At 45.2% G+C, this 23,498-nt stretch overlaps 1 protein-coding gene across 4 annotated transcripts in view; it reads left to right on the forward strand.

Annotated features, from left to right (window-relative positions):
• Positions 1 to 23,498, forward strand: part of LOC149364071 (ubiquitin carboxyl-terminal hydrolase 48-like) — a 49,926-nt gene that overhangs the window by 695 nt on the left and 25,733 nt on the right. For 2 of the 4 annotated variants that reach the window (XM_089574074.1, XM_089574071.1), the window contains exons 2-18: positions 541 to 659; positions 1,171 to 1,291; positions 1,348 to 1,407; positions 1,711 to 1,804; positions 2,257 to 2,389; positions 4,257 to 4,314; positions 7,499 to 7,623; positions 8,972 to 9,080; positions 10,531 to 10,744; positions 13,690 to 13,896; positions 15,001 to 15,093; positions 17,279 to 17,391; positions 18,033 to 18,108; positions 18,715 to 18,823; positions 19,754 to 19,802; positions 19,876 to 19,919; positions 21,615 to 21,728. In XM_089574074.1, the coding sequence (XP_089430200.1) occupies positions 541 to 659; positions 1,171 to 1,291; positions 1,348 to 1,407; positions 1,711 to 1,804; positions 2,257 to 2,389; positions 4,257 to 4,314; positions 7,499 to 7,623; positions 8,972 to 9,080; positions 10,531 to 10,744; positions 13,690 to 13,896; positions 15,001 to 15,093; positions 17,279 to 17,391; positions 18,033 to 18,108; positions 18,715 to 18,823; positions 19,754 to 19,802; positions 19,876 to 19,919; positions 21,615 to 21,728 (1,838 nt within the window). Of the gene's footprint in view, positions 1 to 6; positions 660 to 1,170; positions 1,292 to 1,347; positions 1,408 to 1,710; positions 1,805 to 2,256; positions 2,390 to 4,256; positions 4,315 to 7,498; positions 7,624 to 8,971; positions 9,081 to 10,530; positions 10,745 to 13,689; positions 13,897 to 15,000; positions 15,094 to 17,278; positions 17,392 to 18,032; positions 18,109 to 18,714; positions 18,824 to 19,753; positions 19,803 to 19,875; positions 19,920 to 21,614; positions 21,729 to 23,498 lie in introns of those variants that run through there. The other 2 variants (XM_089574072.1, XM_089574073.1) reach the window with 2 other exon arrangements.

The following is a 23,498-nucleotide window of genomic DNA, read 5'->3' on the forward strand; positions in this document are numbered from 1 at the left end:
GAAGTCTTGTGAGCGAACGCTAGCTCCTTTCTCGACTTGAAGCGTTCCGTGGAAGCACTCCGAGCGAACGGATACTCGAGCAGCTGTTTTGTCGAAAGGACTCGCAAAAGACGCGCCTTGGAAGAGCAGACGACGAAACCGACGGGAACGGCGGGACAGCTTTTCAGTTGCGTAACTTCCTGTCCTGCGGCCTGGCGGGTTGTTGCACTTCCTGATCCTTGAATGTCGCTTCACCTCAGCGATTGGCATTAGCGGCGGTTTATTATGTTGGTTCTTGAAAATGTGTGCCGCGGTGGTCCGTGTGTGATGTGCCGTGTCAAACGCGCTGCTCGCTGTGCTCTAACCAGCTAAATGCACGACCAGATAACCGCGCAGTGCTGTAGCGTACACGCGTTTCGGGAATCCCGAAACGATGCCTTAATGTTTGTGTTGTGCGTCCGTTCGTACTCGGAACAATTTGCTAGCTGTGTTCCACAGTGTGGCAACCGATGAACGCACCATGGTTTGCTGAAGACGGATATTACCATGCCTTCGAAACAGCAGCTGGATAAAATAGCCTGGCAGTGGACTGAAACAGTGGACCCGGCAGATGTAAAGCAAGAACACATCGAGGCCGCCTACCGAGTCAGATGTGGCTCTTGCGAGGCAAATACGTGCAGGTGAGTGTGCGTGTTGTGAAGGAGGTATGATGCTGCGCTATCATCAGCTCCTGGCACGGTACAGGTGCCGGCATGCGCTCTGACAGTCGACATTGCACTCGGTGCAAAACACGCGGGAAATACAGTCGCGGCTGCCGTGAGCACACGTTTCGCGCTGCAGCATCTGACAGCCGCCTTTAATAAAAGGGCTGTCCTGTATATTTTTTTGATGTGACGTAATGGCGTAGTACAGGCTCACCGCACAAGTATTATGGCGCGACTGCTGCCAACGCGCTCCCGCCAAACGCGTCGCGACACCGGTTTGCTTTAGCTTTCGTTCGAGTACGGGTGCCGGGCCAGAACATGACTTATGGTATGGGGTACTGCAGTTATAGTCAGCATCTTGTGCATGCAGAAAAAAGAAACCGCGAATATAGGAAGCTTAAGGAGATAGCTGTACTCTTAACCAAAATGCGACTCGTTATGTATGCGCACTTCGTTGTCAACCTCGTATGTCAATTGTCTTTTAAAGGCGAAACTGTTCAGGAAATCCCCGTTGCTTGTCTGGTCTCGGAGAACGCAGTTGGTTGCAAGAAATCAAAGACAGCGCCTGGCATGATGTGGATGACCCTAATGCAGAAAGGAGAGCCGAGGTAAGGAGAAACGAGGTTGTTTGAAATTATCGCACCTAATTGTGAAATATTTGTAGGGAGGCTTTGTTGGCCTGAAGAACCTTGGTGCAACCTGCTACCTGAACAGCTTCCTGCAGGTACGTAAGCTAAAATGATGTTACCTGGGAAGCAACAATTCTGTAATATTGGCTGAGCCTCTCGCTACAGGTGTGTTGAGCAGTCAGTTCTTGTGTGCAACCTGACAGAGTGAGGTAGTTAGTTCCTTGTAGGGAAGCAACAGCATGGAAGAATTATGGCTGAAGTTTAAGATCAACGAAAGTGCATAAAGTAGCGGCAATCATTCTTCCCTGCTATGCATTCACCTGTCATTGCCATTTGGGCTTATCTAGTAATGTGCGCATTCCGTTAGGGGCTTCCAGAATTTTTTTTTTCCTATTCAGGTGTTGTACCATAACCCAGCGTTTCGGCATTCGCTATACATGTGGGATCCTGAGGAGGATCCACAAGAACGTGGAAAGTTCCCAGCTTCGAACGGTTGGTGTTTTTTTGTGTATTGTGCGTACGCTTGAGACACATTTGGAATTTAAAAACATTCAGGGTTGTAAGACTAGTAGATGACAGCACATGCTCTCTAAGCTACGAAGCAAAGGTGCCAGTTGGTGCAGGTAACACTTAAAATTAAAGCTCTTATTGAAGCCCTCATTCGTTTCCACATTAAGAAAATCTTCCTGAAAAAGAAAACTCGGTTGTGCTTCTGTTTCATTTTGGGTTGCATGCATGCAGCTAAAATGTGAAGGGATGCAGCTCTAGAGATTACTTTCGCATCGTTGATAGTAAGGATACTAGTAGTGAAATGCTATTGCTTTGTGCAGGGCTGGTAAAGTTTCAGTGCTTTACACTGCCATTCAGTGCAGAAGGGAAGCTACTTTTCATGATCTGCCTATGTTGCTGTTAAACACGCATTAAGTTTCGATTTACCCCAGTAGGCCTCTGTACACTTACAGGAAAAGGTGAGCCAGAAGCTGTCAGCTGGGCTGGTTCATGTGGTGTGTACAGCCCATCGTCAATTATCGGACATCTTCAGCTCCTGTTTGCACAGCTTCAGTTCAGCAAAAGAAGGTTGGTGGCTCTGCAAGCCCTACTGGCAAAGTTCTTGGGATAGCTCCGGAAATTTGGACCACCTGGGGTTCTTTAACGCCAGGTGGTCCAAATTTCCGGAGCCCTCCACCACGGCGTCTCTCATAGCCTTAGTCGCTTTGGGACGTTAAACCCCAGAAACCAAACCAAACCAAACCTAATTTAATTTACTCTTAGATAGTGCTTAGTGCGCTCATGTGTGTATGTCTTTTCAAAATCCCTGCAAATGTGTGCTGTTTATTTGAACATGTGCCGACAGGAAATATGGTTTGGCATGACTTCGCACCCGGTCACTCGCATGAAGTCCTTATAGCAATAGGTTTATTAGGTACCCTTTGGAAAATCGCATCAGATTGGCCTGTCTGTGCCTCTAACCCTTTGAAAACACAGACCTGCCAAGTCGGTTTAGGGGCCGTGACATTTGGCTGCTGATCCCTAATTAGCCCGTGGGCTTATTATTACAATAATAAGCCCACATGGTGCCTAGGGATGTCAAAAATGTTGTACCACTACCACCTTGATGACGCAGGAAGGACAGTGGGAGTGTGTGGTGGCCTGCAGTTGGCGCAAAGTGATGCAACGTTGGTTATCATTCACACCACTTCTAGAAAGCTTGGTCGGCTCTTTGGGTGCTGTGTACAATGATTTGCAAAGAGTGTTTGCCAAAGTTGCACTTTAATTTCAGAGGAGCTGCAGTGGTAGTTCATTGAGTACAGATGATCCCGGAGGAACTCCAGGCTACATGGGCTTGTGATGAATCTGCTGTGAGGTTACTGCAATGCTTAAAGTTCCCAACTAAGCTCTGAGAAATGCCAGCTTTCTGGGCCTGTGCTGTGCCAGGTTCAGCACACTGCAAGAGCAAGTTCATTGCACATGCCACGCTGTGGCAGGTCAGGTGCACGTGGTCAAGGTCAGGGGAGAGGTGAAGCCAGCAGCTGTTTGGCAAAGCCAACTTGGCAAACTCTGATCTGCTTTATTTTCTTTGGTGTTTGCCAAGGAGCTTGGCACTTAATGACGAGACGAATAGCAGTTGTCACCTGACAACCTCATTTGTGCAGTATGGTGGAGAGTCCCGGAATATTTCACAAGGTTCAGTTCAGTGGCTTATATACAGGAGCCATATTCTCGGACAGTCACTTTCAGCATTACTATTGGTTCAGTGTGTGATACAGTAGCCATTTAAGTACTTTACTGCACTAAAGGGCACTCATGTGTAAAAAGTTTTTGACCCAGGGGATTCATGTAGAGCTTTGTAGTGAAACATGACATCCTTGAAAGCTCTAGAGCTCTATGAGGATAAGAACAATATGGTTGCCCACCTTGCAGGGGATTCAGAGCTGCAGGGTGCAGTAAGTGTCTCACTGCACTGTAAAACAGTGAACCCTGGCTCTGTGTTAGGCGCTCTTGACAATAGTGGTACGTCACCGTCTATGTGTTGGGGTGTTCTGTCAGTCACAACAAGCAGAGTCCACAGTTTTCCTTCTGTAAGGTGGCAATAAAACGCTTTTCTGTGTTTGCTTATTATGATGCAACACTCTCGGTATCGTCAATCAGTTAAATGTGACCTTGTGCTGGAGTGTTCATGGCTGCTAGAGAGGCAGTTCTTTGACTGCTTTGTAGAGAGCCTACGAGAGGTGGTTCTGTTCTTTAGACCATGTCGGTGCATGTGGACAACTACAAGCTGAGTGTGCTTGCTTGTGTGTTTCATTTTTCATGTCTGATTCCTCTGCTGGAGGCATATTTGTGCACTAAAATTGGCATTACTGGCTTTGTGAACTGTGGTCCCAAGAAGAATACGCTTTCTCTTCTAGAACTCTCAGGGAGATAGATCAAAGCTGCTATGTTGCAGGTACATAGATCCTGAGCCATTCATCACCTGTTTGGGCCTGAGCACCACCCAACAGCAGGTAATTAGACGTGCAAGTGTCTGCATGAAATTTTGCAACTGTACAAAACTTATTGCTGTCTTCACGATTGGTTCTTTTCAAATGTATCTCATATGTACTTACCCTCATCCTGCACTTTACCTTGTGTGCTTATTTCGCTTCTGACAGACCATCGAAGAGTATGATCATGGAAGACAGTTGGGCTAGTTGGTGTGAATTCGTTAGTGACTGCGACATTGCAACTAGCGTGGAAAGCACAAGGACAGCGACAAAAGCGTGCTGTCCCGTCGGTTCCTTTTGTCGCTGTCCTTGTGCTTTCCACGCTAGTTGCAATGTCGCAGTCACTAACCATCGAAGACTATTCCAGATTTCCTTCTGTACATAACGCTGTAATGGGCCGATTCTGTTTAGTCTGTATACCATATATTGCCACTTATAAGTCGACCTAATTTTTTACAAAAATGAATATCCGAAATTGGAGAGGGATGATCTGTATGCGGAGCCGACCTATTTGCAGGGTGTAAAAGGCAGTTTCGACTGAGCCGCAGCTAGCCCAGGCCCTGCACTGGTGACCTAGCTGTCATGTGTAAAAAAAAAAAAAAAAGTGTGCAGGTTCGCTGTCGACAGTTTCAACTGCAGTCCGTTTACTGGGTCACTTTTGCTAGTGGCCGTTTTCCTGGGCATGTGGTAAATAGTGCAAGGTTACCGATTCTGGTAACCTCAGGAGCATGCGTTGTACCAAAATCCGTAACTAGGGGACCGTTGGCAGTTCGGTTTTCCCATTGCCAGTCTAGTTAGCCGTTCCATACGTGGGCGGGGGAGGCAGGAAGGGACGCCATTTTATTGCCGTGATCTCCACTTGCCTCTGCCTCATGGCCTTGCATCTGCATTGTTAAGCGTTTATAGCTTTGAGCTGTGTGCGCGCCGCAATGGCATCTCTTGGGAAATGCTCTAGACATTTCCTGCTTTGGCTATCCGTGACAACCGAGCTGGAGCATCTACTTATGTTTTAAGTGAACTTTTCTTTTAGCCAGCTAGGGCAGCGATGCTGGTGGGAGGGGGGGTTCAGTTTATTATATATGTGGCAATAAATGGCAGATCTTTTTCTGGATGTTGTTATTATATTCAACCAATTTCCTTGAGCTGTCTTGCCTTCCGCCCTAATGAATGTTTCAGCTGTTGACTTTTGTTGTGTTTTAATCACAAAAATACTAATGAGCTTAGGCTATTGATTCTGGTACCAGTATATAGCATTGATTAATATCTGGGAAAAATATTGTTTGCTTCTGTTTTATAGTTCCTGAGAAAAAGGTGCACAAACCTCCAAAAATGATGTTTTGAGAAAAACGCCTATAAAGTCTCTGAAAACCATTTTATTCATCAAAACTTCCCTTCCCCAAAAAGCTATGGGAGGAGCCCTAGTGGCTGAAATGTGTACTGCAAACAGGGCCAAATTCCAAACTGAAACGAAACTTGTGTTTCTGATGACAAACCTCAGAGCAACGAATTTTTGCAAGCATCTAAAGCAAAGAGACCATGTCGAGACATACCCACTTATCCGCAGTGTGGCTGCCGTGGTGGCTGAGTGGTTACGGCGCTTGGCTGCTGACCCAAAAGACGCGGGTTCGGTCCCGGCCGCGGCGGATGAATTTCGATGAAGCCGAAATTCTAGAGGCCCGTGTACTGTGCGCTGTCAGTGCACGTTAAAGAACCCCAGGTGGTTGAAATTTCCAGAGCCCTTCACTACGGCGTCTCTCATAGCCTGAGTCGCTTTGGGACATTAAACCCCATAAACCAAACCAAACTTATCCTTTGTGTGACTTTTAGGGCTTGTTGGTGTCTAGTCAATAAACGCATTTTAGTGCAGTAGAAAACGAGGACACAGGAGACGAACAACATGAGTGATATAGTCGGATACAATGAAGTAGCTTTTCCCCATCAAAGGACCTCCTTCCATCCAATGGCACAGGCCGATTCTCATGAGCCTGCTGGCTTGGCAATGCAGAGAATGGCAGATGAAAGGGGATAGAGCCCCCCCCCCCCCCCCCCCTCCCCCCTCTATGGTCAGGGATATTCCCCTTCTTGCATTGTCGCACTAGCAAGTTCATGAGAATCAGCCAGTGCCATTGACTGGGTTTTTTGACGGGGAAAAGCAGCTTCGTTCTTCAGTTGTGTCCTACTGTAGTGTCAGTCGACATGACGACGGAAAAGGACCAAGAAATCATTTTTGAAATCATGAATACCCAAGTAATATATTTTCTTAAATATAAAGAAATTTTCTGCCGGGTGATCGCAAAATCTCAGAATCGAATTTTTTGATAAAACAGTCTCACCCCACCTTAAGGAGGCACTGAAGAGAAGATGAAAGGAGAAAGGAGCCGTGCCTGACTCCTGAGAATTTATTGTGCATTCTTAATGGCCTTGCTGAAAAACAGGCACATTGCCTAGGAAAGCATCTGATAGAAAAGTGTGTGCAGATCTGTGTGAAGCTAAGGAGAGGATTAACAATTTCAGGTATTAGGGCTTTGCTACAGAAATGAAACCAAGAGTATGTATGTCGAAGCAACGGCATTGGATGTGTGTAATGCCACATCCTAGATTCTGAGGGTATACAGGTATCTAGGAAACATTTCGATGGCAACACAGTGCTAACATGCTTGTTTTTATTTGTTGCTTCGTTTTGTGTTGTTGCATGCATGTGCGTGCCTGCATGTACTATCGCGCTCAATATGAGTTGCAACGCGCGGTCATCGACCGGGGCTCGTTCCGTGGTGTGCCTCCTCCAAACAGTCGCTCGGAATTCTGGGAGAAACTGCTGTTCCAGGAAACAACAGCACCCGCGCTCAGGAAAAAGTTTCTCCCAGAATTCCGAGCGATTCTTTGGAGGAGGCACACCACGGAACGAGCCCCGGTCGATGACCGCGCGTTGCAACTCATATTGAGCACAATAGTACAGTCTCTGTAAAGATCCGAAAGGTTTGTTTTTAATTCGTGTAGTGGAGTTCTTTTAGCACCCATGGAAGTCCTTCATTTTTGGAGGGGCAATGACGAGAGTCGGCACGCACTGTTGCCATCCTGTTTGCATATCTTTGTTCTTTGAATCGAACAAGGTGGAGGTATCAAACATGCAAAGTTAAACGAAGCGATATGGGACTGTTGCTACATGCTGCTTTGTGCATTTTTTTTTGTTTTTGTTTGCTCTCAGGATGCACAAGAATTCAGCAAGCTGCTCATGTGCCTGCTGGAAAAGCACTTCTCCTCTCAGAAGCAGCCCAGTGTTTGCAACATTGTACAGGAGCAGTATGTGGGGGAGTATGACTATGTCACCAAGTGCGTACTGATTTGTGGCCTGTCTTCTTGTTACGAATACACTCTAAGCATTACAATGCAGCTGACTTGAACGTGCACTTCATATGAAACGCTGTTTGCGGCAGCCTGTTGCCACTCAGTGCTGTTGGTTTATACTCTGCAGCCCGTGTGAACTTAGAAACCACTTCGGGTAATTGAAAGTTGTTTGAGTTCGCAGTTGGAAAGCAAAATATGATCCAGCTTAGCTAAGATAAGTTTAATATGTGCAGTGATCTGGGCATGCCCTTCTCAGTATTGAAACCTTAATATGTGCTTGCCTCATTACTGTTCTGAATTGTCATTGGCAGGGTTGTGATGCATTATTTGTTCACATCTTATTGTGTTGAAATGCATTTAGAGTGATGCTGCGTGGATGTGAGTGGAATGCTTGGTGAAAAGATCCTCTGTATGTGCAGTTTTTTAGGATGTGCTTGCATGCTTGCAGTAGGATGGTTTATTTTCAGTTCAATTTCAGAGAGCAGAAGAATTATGAAACAGTTTCTCTGTGTGTAATAAGCACATGGGCTCTTATGGGGAGACACTGGTCTTGAAAAGAAAATTTTATTAATTTAGTCATAGTTATGAAATTTTCAGAGCACATGTATTTTTGTGTGCTGATTCTAGATATGTCATTTAATTGCATGTAAAACAATTCCTTGTGCACTTATGTACTTTTTATGCAAGTATTTTGCGGAGAGTTTTGAAGAAAATTTGCTGCGGGAAACTCGCTGAACTGTATGCCATTGGGTTCTCTTGACACCAAGGAATACAATAAGGGTAAAATTATCATTCTGGCTCTCATAGAACTTGAGTAATAGGGTACTGAAGCTGCGACTTCAGAAACAGGAATACACACTTTCCTTCTCATTTCTGAAGCGACAACTTCAAAACTCTATAACTTAAGTTCTATGATAGGCAGTAAGACAATTTCATCCTTATTGTATTCCTTGGTGTCAAGAGAACCCAATGGCATACAGTTCAGCGAGTTTCCCGCAGCAAATTTTCTTCAAGACTCTCCGCAAACTACTATCATAAAAACTGCATAAGTGCTCAAGGAATTGTTTTACATATAATTAAATGACATATTTAGAATCAGCACACAAAAATACATATTCCCTGATGATTTCGTAACTGTGACTTCATAATAAAAATTTTTTTTTTTAAGACCAGTGTCCCCCCTTAGATAGCCTCTTTTATTGCACATTTGTTTGTTTCAGTGGTAGCATGCTGCCACCTTCTGAAGAATTTGTATTTCTTTTTTGAGGCATATGCTTTAACTCCCTTTACCACTGCAGCTTGTAATTCGCTCCCCTCCTTTATCCCCGCTTAGGTGCCTTGAGTGCAGCACAGAATCCCTGTGCCCTTCCAAGTTTTACGAGCTGGATCTCAACATCAAGGGTCTCAGGCACCTGGACGAGGCACTCAACCAGTTCCTAAGGGCAAGTTCATTTCATCCTTCTAAAGGCCCTTTCCTCTTAACTGTCTCAAATGGGAGGCGATTCTTCCGAGTCGGGTCTTTTTGTCAGCTGCTGTGGTTGCAGCATCAAGAATGTGTGCATCACTTTGTTAAAATGAACGATAACTTGAACATGGTGTAGCGGTGGTCTCTGAATCGCTTTTCAGCATTCAGAATGACAACCAGGAATTGAAATTTTGTTTCTTTCTCGACATTGTATTCTAAATGAGCATTAGCATTCTAGCACAATGGACTGCAGTGTTCTCTGAGACAGTGAGCTCCCCGAAAACTTGAAAAGATAAAAAAGAAAGATCAGAATTAGCAGGCTTAATTTAAACATTTGCAGTAAGGAGGCTGCTCAATGGTCAAATGCAATATGAGCAGAGACAACAGCATAATGCACACCTAGGCAAAAGATTATGGAAGGTCATAGCAGCAAAAAAGTGGTAGGTTTTTAATGTGGTTAAACCAAGTAGGACGTGCGAAAGCACTTGAGGCAATACCGCCTAAAAGCCAACCGCATGCAAGATCAAGGTCAAAAGCCAAGGTCAAAAGCCAAGGTCAAAGGCCAAAGGTCAAAGGTTGTGGCTTCACAATTATCCCAGGTTTTCAAGCTTTGCTAGTGAAGTAGTTTATTTATTTATTTATTTTACCCCGCCGCGGTGGCTGAGCGGTTATGGTGCTCGGCTGCTGGCCCGAAAGACGCGGGTTCGATCCCGGCCATGGCGGCTAGAATTTCTTTGGAGGAGAAATTCTAGAGGCCCGTGTACTGTGCGATGTCAGTGCACGTTAAAGAACCCCAGGTGGTCGAAATTTCCGGAGCCCTCCACTACGGCGTCTCTCATAGCCTTAGTTGCTTTGGGACGTTAAACCCCATAAACCAACCAACCTATTTATTTATTTTATTTTTTATTTACAAAATACTGCAGACCGAATCGGTCCAAGCAGGAGAGGGTACATGCATTTGTTAGTAAATACAATGCCTTAGGATCAGCAACAATGGTGAAGTTAGAAATCATGACAAGAAAATATAATAACAAAAATAAACAAGGTTACAAAGCAAATACACTATGTGAATGTACATGCCCCAAACACAGGCACATAGGCAACGAAGCACAGTGCTTTGGCACTGACGAAAATTTAATTGCAGAATGATATATGCAGCCTAGTAGCAACTTACTCTGCAGTGCAAAGAAAAATTTTTTTCGACATATTCATTTTTTGTAAACATTTAAAGGCGGGTTAAACTCTGCATTATTCAAGTGTCCTCTGCAAACCTGCCTGTTTAAATGTGTAGTTGGGTGGTTTCAACTTCAATGCATGAGTGTTTCTGTCACGCTGGCAGCAGTCTGCTTGGAACTGGCTTTTGTTCAGTAGTACAAAGTGCCCTTTTACCGTGCAGTGACCTGTTTGCACTTCCTGTCTGCACGCAGGAGGAGAAGCTGGAAGGCAGCAACCAGTACAGCTGTAGGGTGTGCGGGGGCAAACGCAATGCGGTGCGTTGCATTCGGCTGCGCCGCCTGCCACCCGTGCTGAGCCTGCAGCTGCTGCGCTTTGGCTTTGACCGGCAGGCCGGCTGCCGCAAGATCAACACTGCACTACAGTTCACCGAGACCCTTGACCTCAGCTCACACCTTCGACAGCCTCGTATGTACAGTCAACGTCTGGAAATTTTTTGGATGTGCTTGATTATTCGGACTTTTTCGTGGCACCGCAACCCATAGAGCCAATGTATTTATTTATTTATTTATTACCTCAAAGGCCCCCCGTTGTGGGGCATTACATGAGGGATGGGCGGATTACATGCAGATTATATAAAGATTACAGAGTACATAAAGATCAGGATACATAAAGATTACTGATTACATAAGGATGGCCTCAATCTTTTTCTTGAAGTCGATGCAGTTGACGATGAGTACGTCTTCCGGCGGCAGATCGTTCCAGTCCCGAGATGATATGACAAAAAAAGAACAGAAATGAGATGTAGTTCTTGCAGTGGGTGGGTATACGGTCTTGATGTGGTTGTTGCGCCTAGAAGGACGATGAGCTGTTGATATGATAGATGATAGATGATGTTGATATGATTAGTACGTTTGAAATTTCGAGCGCTCTGCAATGGAGTGCTTGGTTTTTCAGACCTCGTTCGCACTTGCCGCCAGGTAATTCAAATGAAATTCAAGCTGAAAGCGAGCTTCTTAAATGGCGGGGCTGATATTCGACGCGAGTCAGCACATTGCGCCCGCATGGTTTCGAAATCGTACCGAACTTTTTGGACATCGTCTGACGCACACTAGAACAGTTGTCACGATTTGCAGAACTCATCTTTGCCGAGTCTTCTGTCCGGAATACGGAAAGAAGTAGCTGTGAAGGGCGTGGGAGGGTGTGGAAAAATATAGCGGTGCATTGCTAAATAAGGCCGGCGTACCCACGGCAAAACGCACCGCAACCCTGAATTTTTTAGCGTAAAACCGTCAACAGCTGGCGTTTTAATGACAGGCAAGACTCCTCTCAAGCCACTGCAGAGTGCGTACCGCTGGTTACGTTGTCAATTATGGCTCTAGTCACTAGGCCTAATTACAAAGACCAATGTACAGACAGTTGCGCAAATCAGAGAAAATCGAAGAAAAATTCTCTCGGCTTAACCGCGCGTTTGTTTGGGCTCAAATTTTGCACAGAGGTTGCATTTGGTGGTCAGTTTTGTTTTATACTACATTTAGGTGGGGTACTTGCCTGATTCAGTCAGAATTTTTTGGAAATCCCCATCGTATGTGGCGACGACGATCCAAAACTGAAAGACATCGCAGCAATGGTACCCGTAGCGCCATCTCGCACCCACCGGAGAAACCCAGCTGTGCTAAGTGGAGAGCTCGTTTCTCCAATGGCTGCGAGATGGCGCCACGCGTACCATTGCTGCGAAGTCTTTCGGTTTTGGTTCTCCGTCGCCACAGACGATGGGGATTTCCAAATAATTCTGCTCGAATCAGGCAAGTACCCCACCTAAATGTAGTATAAAACAAAACTGACCACTAAATGCAACCTCTGTGCGAAATTTGAGCCCGAACAAACATGCGGTTAAGCCGAGAGAATTTTTCTTCGATTTTCTCTGATTTGCGCAACTGTCTGTAGACGGAGTGCTTCTTTTGGCCGTTTTTCGGTTCTTATCATTTTGCCCTCTTCGCCTTCTTGTTCCGGGCCTTTGGTACTGCGGGCACAGCGCAGTTCTTGCAGCGGCAAAACCGCTTTCGCATCTAGACTGTCCCAATCCTTGCATTCATCGGCGGCATGCCGAATGCGCAGTAAAACCATCTTAATTTCAGCTCGTGAAAGTAGTTGCCGCCTGTCGTCTGTGTACGTGACGTGCAACAAGATTGTCATGAGGCACTTTGGGATGGGCATAAAAATTACCGAAGATACTTTGGAAATTCTAAATTGTGCTTGGCGTAAGCCTTGTGGTCAACCCACCGCCGCTTTCCCAAACTGCTTGGCGCGTGGCGGGCTTCCCGCATGTGTAGCTTTTATTGTCTTTAGTGACTGCGGTCTCTATTTTGATTGCAGTGTTTTAGAGCGAGCTCTGGCGCCCGTTTCGCAGCATCGCCGTGAAAGGCAACATCGCCGTCCCCGTTGTCTGTTCGGGGTTCATTGTGTTCATTGGCATTGACGTTTTACACTTGGATCATTTTAAGGAAAGGAAGATGTCATAACTGGCTCCCTGGGTCAGTGGATGCCTGAATCGTGCTTGTGGACATGGACACCCCTCATCTGATTTCAGAGGAAGGGAGGAAGTGGGAGTGAAAGAAGGAACAGAAAGAGGGTTGTAAGTGAAGAAAATGAATTTGAGGAAAGGAAATTAAGGAGGAGGTTGCACTGCTGTGCAGAGGAGAGGCCACAGTTGGCACAATTCCAGCACAAGGACAGACACTGTGAGCATGGATGACACTGCGAATGCTTGGGGAGCATGGATGGACACCGCGAGCATGAGCCATTAAAGGCTTTCGCCTTAAAACTACTGTCTCCTTCCTCCCGCATGGGTCGTTAGCTGCACTTGTAGTTGTAACTTATATGAGCTCGCTGCATGTCTACTTTTATGGATATCAGATGTGTAATCTTCGTTTGTGATCCTTTTGGGGATAAGAAAACAAGATGCCGCACTCCCTCAGAAGTCAGACATCTAGTCTCCCTGTGCCTGCCCCCCCCCCCCCCTACCATGACCCCTGGCCTTCGCTCCTACAGAGGGTTTTATACCTACAGTGGAGGGGATCCAGTCCTTTCGTGTAATAAAATATCTTAATGTGATAGCATTAAAGGCCTCATCGAGGAAAATTGTGTCGTTTGTTATAAAATTTGCCCATTAGGTGTAGTGAAGTGACATCACCAGACTGGAAGTAACACTTTGGATAAAGGCGTCAACAACTTCTAATGCTTTCACATTTCCAACACATAAGGTAATTAGGCATCCCTATGATTTTTTAATCGATCAGTCACCCAGGCAGTCAGTCAGTCCAATCAGGCCTGTCCATCAGGCCAGTCAATTAGTAGTACAACCAGTCCAGTCCATGGGCCAGTCAGTCCAGTCAGTCTGTGTGGCTGTGCAGCGGGCAGCATGGTGTACACCCTGATGGCGGTGCTCATCCACCGGGGCTCCAGTGCCAACTCTGGCCACTATGTGGCCCACATCAAGGACCGCACCTCGGGGTCCTGGTACCTCTTCAACGACGACGGGGTGTGCAAGATGCGGGGGCGTCAGCTGCAGCTCAACACTGACGAGGAGAACCCAATGCGGCCGCAGGGCACCAGCTCAGGTGAGTTGCTGGTCAGCTGTGAAGGGAGTGGTAGGGCCTGTTTGGGACTGGCGTACTCTGCCCTGCTGTAAGTGGTGTAGCCATGCATGTAGCCGGTTAGTGGTGTAGCCATGTATCTTTTTAGGGGCAGCATTTTATTTTGGTTATGTGATTAGAAGGAAGAGAAGGAAAAGAGGTAGACTTACGTTTTCTTACTGTTATGGTTTTAGCATACAAGATGGCTCAGGAGTCTACGAATTCAGTTACTGAAAAATCTATAGTTTATATGGGGCTAATGAAACAGTGCACATAAAAATAATGATAACATTTTGAACATAGCATTAATTCTGGCACACAAAGGGCACAAAATAGACATTAACTTTAGTTAGTGCAACGTGTTTCTGTGTATATATCACAGCTAAACTACATGTTTGTACTAGCAAAGGATAGCAGCGTGCTATCAAAGGTACCGGAAAAGAGAAATAATGGTACTTGCATGTTGTTGTACTTCCTTTAATGTGTTGTTATTCAGGCAGCATGGTTTTAAAGGAAGTAGTAGTGAGCCCACAAAAAAAAAAATGACGAGTGATTGATGCGGAGGAAATGTGAGAAAATTCTTCTTTTCCTTTATGCTATTGTCCTCAGCCTGGAGCACAAACTGTGCCACAACAAACAACCACTACCGCTACATGTAACTTCATTAAGCCACTTTCATAACTAGAACCCGATAGCTATCACCTGTGGATGAAGTGTCCTAACCAAGTTGGTATTGCCAGTGTTTCATTATAGCTGGTGTTTCATTATAGCTGGTGTTTCATTATAGCCGGTGTTTCATTATAGCTGGTGTTTTATTCTAGCAGGTGTTATAGGAGGTGGCAGGGGTAGAGGGTGGCAAGTGGAGAGCGGGAACTCCCCCTGAATGCCACCTTCAACCAGCTGTGATTGGAAGCTTCAAAAAGACATTAATGCCGCTCAGTTTTAGCCATCATGGCCCTCCTTGTGGTTTCACATTTAAAAAGAAAGGAGGACCTGTGGAATTTCAGGGGAAAGGGAAAGGGTAATGTGTGATCCCCTGTCTGTGTTACTGCTCTGGGCAAAGTACTACTCGATTTCTCTTTCGTGCAGGTGATGCCAGTGAGCCCAAGCGACTGGCCAAGGGTACCCATGACTCTACGGGGGCTTACATGTTGGTCTACCAGAGGCACGGCCATGCACAGTGTGAGTGTAACCCCGAGCAGTGGAGTTCTTGCCTTGGTGCCCAAAGATGAAACATGTAGATATGGATGGGATGTTAAACCTTTTTTTTTTCACCTGTTTCACCAGTTGTGCTGTAGTAATTCATTTCGCGCTCAGTATATGTCTTCTTTTTTGTTAAGTTTGATGTATTGGGAAGGTGCTCAGCCATACCTCTCTTGAATCTTGCATCTTTTTCTGAAGTTTTGCGACAATGCAAACAGTTATACATGTGGTTGGGATGTATGAATATTGCTCCAAGCAGTTGCATGCAGCCGAAGCTGCTGCATCTTTAATTACACCTATGGATATTTCAGTTCAGTTCACTGTAACTGGGACATTGCCGTAGGACTGACAACTGTCCACATGTTTCGGGGTTATTGTTAAAGTGCAAGGATCCTGCCTCATACTGACAGAATTGAGCACTCTAGTAGCAATGAAACAAGGACATATTTTTAGTTCGACATCAAAAATCGCATAAAACAAGATGAAGCAATGTTCTGTGTTGAAACCTTAGTATTTTCAGTGTACCTCACCAGTTGACAGCATCTCCGTAAAATGTGACTATAGTTGAATGGTGTGTATTCTTTTTTTTGTGTTTTTCATATTTGATTATGGTTTACATTGTCTTCTATTCGTTTTTCAGTAAAAGGCGATGCATCCTTTGCATTGCCTTTTATTGAAAGGTGGATTGAAGAGCGCTCAAACCGTAATCGAGTATGACAAACGATAAATTGCTTTGAATTACTGTTACTAGACAGTGCCACAGATTTCTGCATTTCTTGGTCAAAGTGGTAGTCACAGTCTACCAAAGCTGTCATCTACAGGATGTACTATATCGCTGAGCCTTAACATCTTTGCACAAGCAACGGAAGTGGACATTATGCTACACTAAAACTATGTAACTACTGTCTGGTGGCTGTGGCCATATTGGTTTTTAATTTCCTTACTTTTGCTGGCATGCAATCGCTATTGCACTTGCTGATTGTGGTTTTCAACATCGGGATACATAAAAATCAGTGCATCTACTGGCTGGAAAATTCTTGATGAAAATATGGCATTTCTTATGACACTATTACGAAATTGGAAACCTTGGACTCTAAGCTTTCTTTAACACTTCTTTTTGGGCAAGTTGGTTCATATTTGAAAACTTTAAAAGGGCGCAAACACACACGACCACAAAGTACAAGAGACGAGACACAAGCACCGCTTGTGTCTCGTCTCTTGTACTTTGTGGTCGTGTGTGTTTGCGCCCTTTTAAAGTTTTCAAATCTAAGCTTTCTGTTGCACAAAAATATATATATCACTAAAATTCAGTTCTTGGTCCTTTAAATCCTGGCATCAGAAACCATTTTCACTGATACTATGACTCAACTCTGCCTGTGCCTTATAGTTGCTCTCTTTTGCTGAGATTTTGATATACGTTTTGTAAAATGTTTGTACCTTAAAGGTGCACTGAAGAGAAACCTGAACTTGTCTTTTTGCCGCGGGAACTCGATCTACATGTTCCTAGCATTCTTAGAAACTTCGATTTATTGCCCTGTATGGCCGATTTCCGTAATTAAATCGAATTAACATCCGGCTCCCACCTTTTTTTTTAAATTCTCCCGCGTACGGTGGGCGGAGTTGACCAACGCGTGGAGCGCCTTTCACCCAGTCCCGTGGCGGCTTGCCGCTCTGCCATCGGCGGAGTAATACGTAGTAGTCCGTAGTAGCAAATAGTCCGCGCATATTTTTATTTCTGCGGGCTTATTTTGTGGCTATATTATCTGCGAATGAAACTATTTATTCACGGAAAATTAAAAAACAAAATAAAGCGAAATCAAAGCCTCCACGGAGCTGGCTTAAAGGCACTCCACGCGTTGGTCGACTCCGCCCACCGTACGCGGGAGAATTTAAAAAAAAAGGCGGGAGCCGGACGTTAATTCGATTTAATTAGGGAAATCGGCCACAGAGGGCAATAAGTCGCAGTTTCGAAGTATGCTAGGAACGTGTAGATCGAGTTCCCGCGGCAAAAAGACAAGTTCAGAATCCTCTTCAGTGCACTTTTAATGAGATATGCAAAGTTGCTTGCTTTGATAATTTTTTATTTCTTGTAGGATGTTGTGGTTGCTTTGTTGTGACATTGAGGTAAGTAGCAGCTGAAGCTTGCTTTGTGCATACTACGCAGCATTCCCAGCTGACCAGGACCCCTTCTGGGTGCTACCCAAGCATTTGCAAGAGGCCTTGGATGCAGACAATGCAGTCTTTGAACAGTGGGTGGCCGAGATCGACGCCATGCGGGTGTGTGCCTTTCTCATCGTTCAAATCTCACTGTTTCACAAGTTTCTTTGATGCCTTGGTTAGTTTCCTAGTGGTTTGCCTGTCTTTTGTGAAGGCGGTCAGCATAGAAGTGGCAGTTCAGTCATTCGGTGTAGGAACAGGCAAGCTAACCGCTGAAAGATCTAACAGATGTGATTGCCATTGAGTGGGCACTTGTTGCAGCTACTATAGTGTTACTTCACCGATATTCTATGAATTATATTTAGGAACGTTTCTTGTGGAGATGCTAAGAAAATTCATTAACCTCTCTGCTACACGAGGCAGAGGAGAGGAGCTGTTCTCTCTGACAAAGCATGAATAAACAGAGGAGGAAGATTCGCATTTTATTGTGACATACTATATGACAATGCCACAGATGGTGCAGATTCTCTAGCATGTCAGTGGCACATGGCGACTGAAGGGGCATTTTTTTCATGACAAGGAGTTTAATTATAGTTTTTTTTTTCTTTTTCAAGCATTTACTAAGGCTGTTGTAGTGCACTTGCCCATCTATGTTACAGTCGTGCCCAGAGCAAAGGGCAATGCGAGGGGCTCACATCCAGCTTCGCGAATCACTACCTTTCTGGACAGTTTCACTGACACCTCCTCTTGATGTCATGCAGGCAGACAAGGTGACAGCTGGCCGGGCTCAGCAAGACGAAGTTCGCTCCCTTTACAAGCAGTTACCTGTCATCAAAGGTGCTCTTGGCTTTCCTTAATCAGACAGCAGTGGTAGGGTGCAGTGCATGAGTTTCGTCTTTTAATTATTGTTGTGGTGGTGCCTGAGGTTTTGTTACACTGCAGCATCTGCAGACAGAAGTAAACGGGGCTTGCCGAAGTGATTTAGTGCATCAGCACACCACAAAGTGAACATCGAAGCATTTTTTGAGCTCGCATATGCCACTTTGCTGGCGGGCTTGGGCAAGGCTGTCCAGTGCTGCCTAACTTCTTCTGGAATGGATCTGAAATTTGTTTGTGTAGGACAAAACGGGGTCCGTGAAACACATACCACATAACGGGGAGCAAAATTTTTGGCCGGCATGATGGCTTAATTCATGGCATTGCTTCCTGTAAAGATCGATGAGAGCTTCACATATTCGCTTACCAGCCACAATTGAATGCACGTTTAAGAAACTTGTTGGCAAATTATGTCACCGTTTCAGCAGCTGATGGAAGCACTTGGCAGGTTTTTAGGGTGCCTGTCACTCCTTGCCTACCTACTCTTGGTGCCGTCACTGTTGTCTTCATTCATCTCACACTCTTGAGTGCCGGGATTTTCCCGTTGACCATCTCACCTTGTGCCAGGCGAATCTGTGGACTGGATTGCCACTGACTGGCTCATGAAGTGGCTGGCCCAGGACAAGGAGCCGGTACCACCTGTGGACAACTCGGCTGCTCTGTGCCCGCACTCCCTGTGAGTTGGTGGGAGAGTTCCTGATTTTAACTGAGAAAAAAAAAATGATGATGCAGCACATACGCAGCTGGTAAATGGAAAGGAAATGCGAAGCAGTTAGTGTTGAAGATGCTTTTTGGTGGCACCTCTTGCTGTGTGCTTGACCCTTTATAAAACGGAAGCTGTGTGCATGTCTCACATGCATACAAATTGTGAAATTATACTCAGAATGACTATTGAAATTAAATCACAGCACTTTCAAGCTGTTTCGACTGTTGTCTTTGTAAACAAAGGGAGGGTACACCTTTATACTAATGACTCCTTAAAAGACCTCAAACGTAGCTCAGTCTTTTGACGTGTAAGAAAATTGTAATACCACGCACAACAGCAAGGAGGCCCTCTAGCGAAAGATGAAAACATGCTGAACAGTTTGTTTAATATTCAGCACATGAAAATAAGGTACATAGGTGCATCATTGTCCATTTGTCAGCACTTGAAGCATGTGGGACCACATGTGTCCCGCTGTCCTAAAAATTGTTAAAAGCGTCAATTTCTTGCAAAGACAAAAGTAGTTTTGGTGGGCTTTTCTCATGCAAAAGTCTTTGCTGGTAACACACACTGTCGGCAGTACATACTTCTGATAGCAGTCACTCAGTCACTACTAAATAGCATGAACTGACCAATGCTTTAATGGTGTGGGAAATTGTTGATATGCTTTTGAACCAATCTTGCCAATCATAGTAGATTTTGAAGCAAGGTATATGATCAAAACCTCTTAAACACATCCTGTTCAGCTTATGATTTGGTGTTTAGGCATGTCTATGGGAGTAGGACATTTTCATGATTTTGTGCTTGCAATTTTGTGCATCGGCATAGCATGCCAATAGTTCTTCAATGTAATACTTAGAGTCATTCCAGGGGTACTTAGTTGGATTTTGTTTTTTTTCACAGGCTGGATCCACAGCATGTGGGCAAGGTGAAGTGCATCAGTAGCCAAGCTGTAAGTCGTCATTATGCACAACAGCCGCACAATTACTACAGCTGCTGGGTGTGCTTCCCTGGTGTCTTTTCAGGCTGACCTAATATACCAGAAGTACGGGGGAGGCCCAAGATTGAGGTGAGGAGGGCGGGGGCTGCTCTGAGCCTCTGTGTACGAACATGCAGGAGGGAAGACGTCACTGTTTTTGGCTACACAGTACACAGTAGTGCGTCGAACACCTTAGGTGGCTTATCAGAACCAGTCACGGAGTGGTGGCATCCATTGGGCAAAAAAAACTGCCTCCATGCACTTGACCCATCTTTTGTTGTGACTACTTTTACCACTCAACAACGTTTAACAATCTTACTCAGGTGCAAATACTTTTCAGCATGCCTGGCAATGCATTTTTCTATTGTTTCTTAAGAAAAATAATAAAAACTAGTTGTTTTATCTGGTGGTATTTGTTAGTGCGCAGTGCTTTTATTGGCTGTTGGTCAGTATATGCTTCCATGTACAGGTCTGTGTTTACATAATCGTTCACATTTTCACAACTTACTACTGTAGACTTCAGTAATGTAATGACGTAGGGCTGTGCAGAGGTTGTTCAAATTATCAGAGCATCATGATGAGGAGACACTTGGTACCAGTGGTGCTACATGTTTAGAGTGAAATGCAAGTCGAAGAACGAGTATGTGTTGAAAAAAAAAAAAGTCTATAGCTGTACATACAGGGTCTGTTCTGAAAGTAGTAGGACTGGTTTTTTCCTGGGCAAACGAGCGGACGAGAGGTGGTCTGCACGTGCAGGATCGTTGAAGGGGTATATTGGGAATGCTGGGGAAAATTGGCAGTCGGCTCTCGGCCGTTGAAGAGAGGAGGTCGCTTCTACTGTGAACCCCTGTCGAAACGTCCCGTCGCGCAGAATCGTCGAGCGTTTACTGGATCAGCGATACGCGATCAAAATTTGAGTAAATCTTGGTAAAACGAGCAAAGAGACTCGCAACATGATTAAGGAGGCCTACGGTGACGCTTCCATGGGTAGATCAGTAGTTTTTTGAGTGGCACAAGCTTTTCCGAGAAGGTAAGGAAAGAGTGGAGGAAGACGACCGCCCCAGACGCCCTTTGACCAGCAAGACCAACGAAAATGTGTAGCGAGTAAAACATTTACTTAACAGTGATCGTAGAATGAGTATCAGAATGATTGCTGATGACTTGAGCATTCCTCAAACCCAAGTTTTTGAGATCGTGACAGAAATCTTATCCATGAGGAAAGCGTGCGCGAAGTTGGTGCCGGGAGTGTTGTCAGAGGAGGATAAGGCCAACCGGTAGGATCTTCTTCGTCATCTGAATGAGGACCCCGATTTTTTGCCCAGCACAAGGCGGCAACGCTGCCTCAGCCCCCCTACAGCCTCGACTTGGCCCCGCCAACTATTCCCGAGAATAAAATCGACGCTCAAGGGGGAACATACGGGTCGGTAGAGGTGGTTCAACAGGGCGTGACGAGGGAGTTAAACAGCTCTCTGGTTCAGGCGTTCCTGGAGGCGTACGAAAACTGTGAAACTCATTGGCAGCAGCGTGTAGGTGCGGAAGGGTGCTACCTTGAAAAATTGTAATCGTTTGTACTATTCTCTTGAATAAATTTTGTTTAAAAAAATGAGTCCTACTGCTTTCAGAACAGACCATGTATATACATGTCTCTCATATTCTTGGCCTCAGTATATTGCAGTACGATAATACCTCCACAGCTGTGCTGAAGTTTTGCATTACTGAGTATTGTAATCATGTAGAGTTGTGTGCAACATTATGTTCAGTATGGACAGGAGTGTGTTCTCACAGGGAGGCGCTGTGTGCAAGCTGTGTGGTGCAGCAGTGCCGCTACCTCAGGGCCCACACGAGGGTGCAGGACGACCAGCGGAACATCTCCCGGCTTCTCAAGTTCAAACCATCCAAGTAGGTGCACACGTTTGGTCATGCCCCACAAGAATGGGCCGTCAAGCAGCCATTCAAGTGCTTAGACTGCTGTACGCTTTCAGCATTAGTTGGATATGATAAACTTGAGCACCAGTCGACAAAGTGCTTCAGGAGCCCTTTTTTTTACATTTGATTATGATAAACTTGGATAACCTAGACGAGTTCCTTATTAGTTTGTAGCCAGTGGAATTGCCATGCATTGCATTTATGCATTTCCTAATCCATATAAAATCACGAAGTGAAGATTGTGAAATTTTTTTAAGTACATTCATATATTATCGTTTTCTGATTGCATTCATCGCAGAGGCTTTTAATTTTTGTAATTATTCAGTAGTCAAGCTAGTACAGAAAGTATCACCACATTGAATTGCCGTTATGTTGTATTTGTTATACGCGTCAGGTAGCTGTATATATGTGTTGTATATGCATCTGTATCTTTTTTTCGGCAATTATGATGAATGACCAGAATTATGGATTATTCCCTAACCTAAAGCAGCATAATTTGAACTGAAGGGAAACAGATAATTGAGCTAGTTCATAATGCATCATCGAAATAAACTGAGCAAAGAGACTGAAGATGAAGTAAAGAACAGACACCACAAGTGTTGTCTGGAAACTGAGCGTTTAATCACCAGAAGCAGAATTACGTATATATCTGCAGAAAAAGTACACACAATACAACAACAAAACAAGAAATCAGCTGGGGGCACCCAGATATGCCAACTCTTTTTCATGCAGGACAACTGATGAGTGACTGATGCCCACTCTTCTTTCATCTCTTTGTGCTTTTTTTTTTTTATGGCAGCCTAAATATATCCACTGATCTGTAAGCGATGATACCTAAGGTATTCCTTGAAGGAAGGCACAAGCAAAAGCTATAAGTAGGGCCACTGAAATCCATCATATCTGCCGCCTGGGCGACTTTTCAGCTTTTAAGACATTGCAACCTACTTCAAACTGCTCAATTGGGCCCTATATTTGGATAGGCGAAGTGTGTCTAAAACACATGCAGTATCTCCACTGGTAGAGCCCAGGATGTCGTCAGCTTCCTCGCTGGTGTTGTTTGCATTGGATGACGTTTCTCCAGTGCTAGAGGCACCAATGTCACTATCGTGCCATGCTGGAGCAGTCTCATCTGCACTGTCTATGTCTCGAAACATGCAAAAGGTGACAATTTCGACAGTGCCGTCCCACTGCAAAACTTTTACAAAGAGGTCTTTACGGGGTCGTCGCTGACGGTGGTTAACATTCAGAGTGTCTCACCCCAAATCAAGATGCGCTGGGGAGCATTGTCGTTTGGGAAGCGCACAGTTCACGACAACAGCAGTAATGCAACAGCACAACAAGTCGGGGCCGAATTGCAGCCATGAAGTGACACCAGTCAGCCAACTGCGTGGCATTGGTGGCTATGGCACATGGAGGAAAGTCAAAGTTTACTGCGGCCAGTCAAAACTACAGAGCCACCGTGCTAATGAGAACCTGAATCGCGCTACAGTTACAAACGGTAGCTATGGTTATGGGCACAATGTGTGGCTCTGACCGCAACCGTTCGGACCGAGTTGTGGCGAGGCAGTGGGGGGTACACTGGCACCCGCGGTGTAAAGAGGGAAAAGTGCTCTCTCTTTGAATGTGTCAGCTGCAAGCATGCCCATCATTCACTGCGCTGCATCAGTATCAGCATGCCACCGCAATCTACATGCTTGGAGCACCAGTGCAGTTTCCTTGTAGTGTACGGCATCATTCATAGCT

This window comes from Amblyomma mixtum, chromosome 2, assembly GCF_055824585.1.
Source record: "Amblyomma mixtum isolate Tamu chromosome 2, ASM5582458v1, whole genome shotgun sequence".
NCBI classification, from domain to species: Eukaryota; Metazoa; Arthropoda; class Arachnida; order Ixodida; family Ixodidae; genus Amblyomma; species Amblyomma mixtum.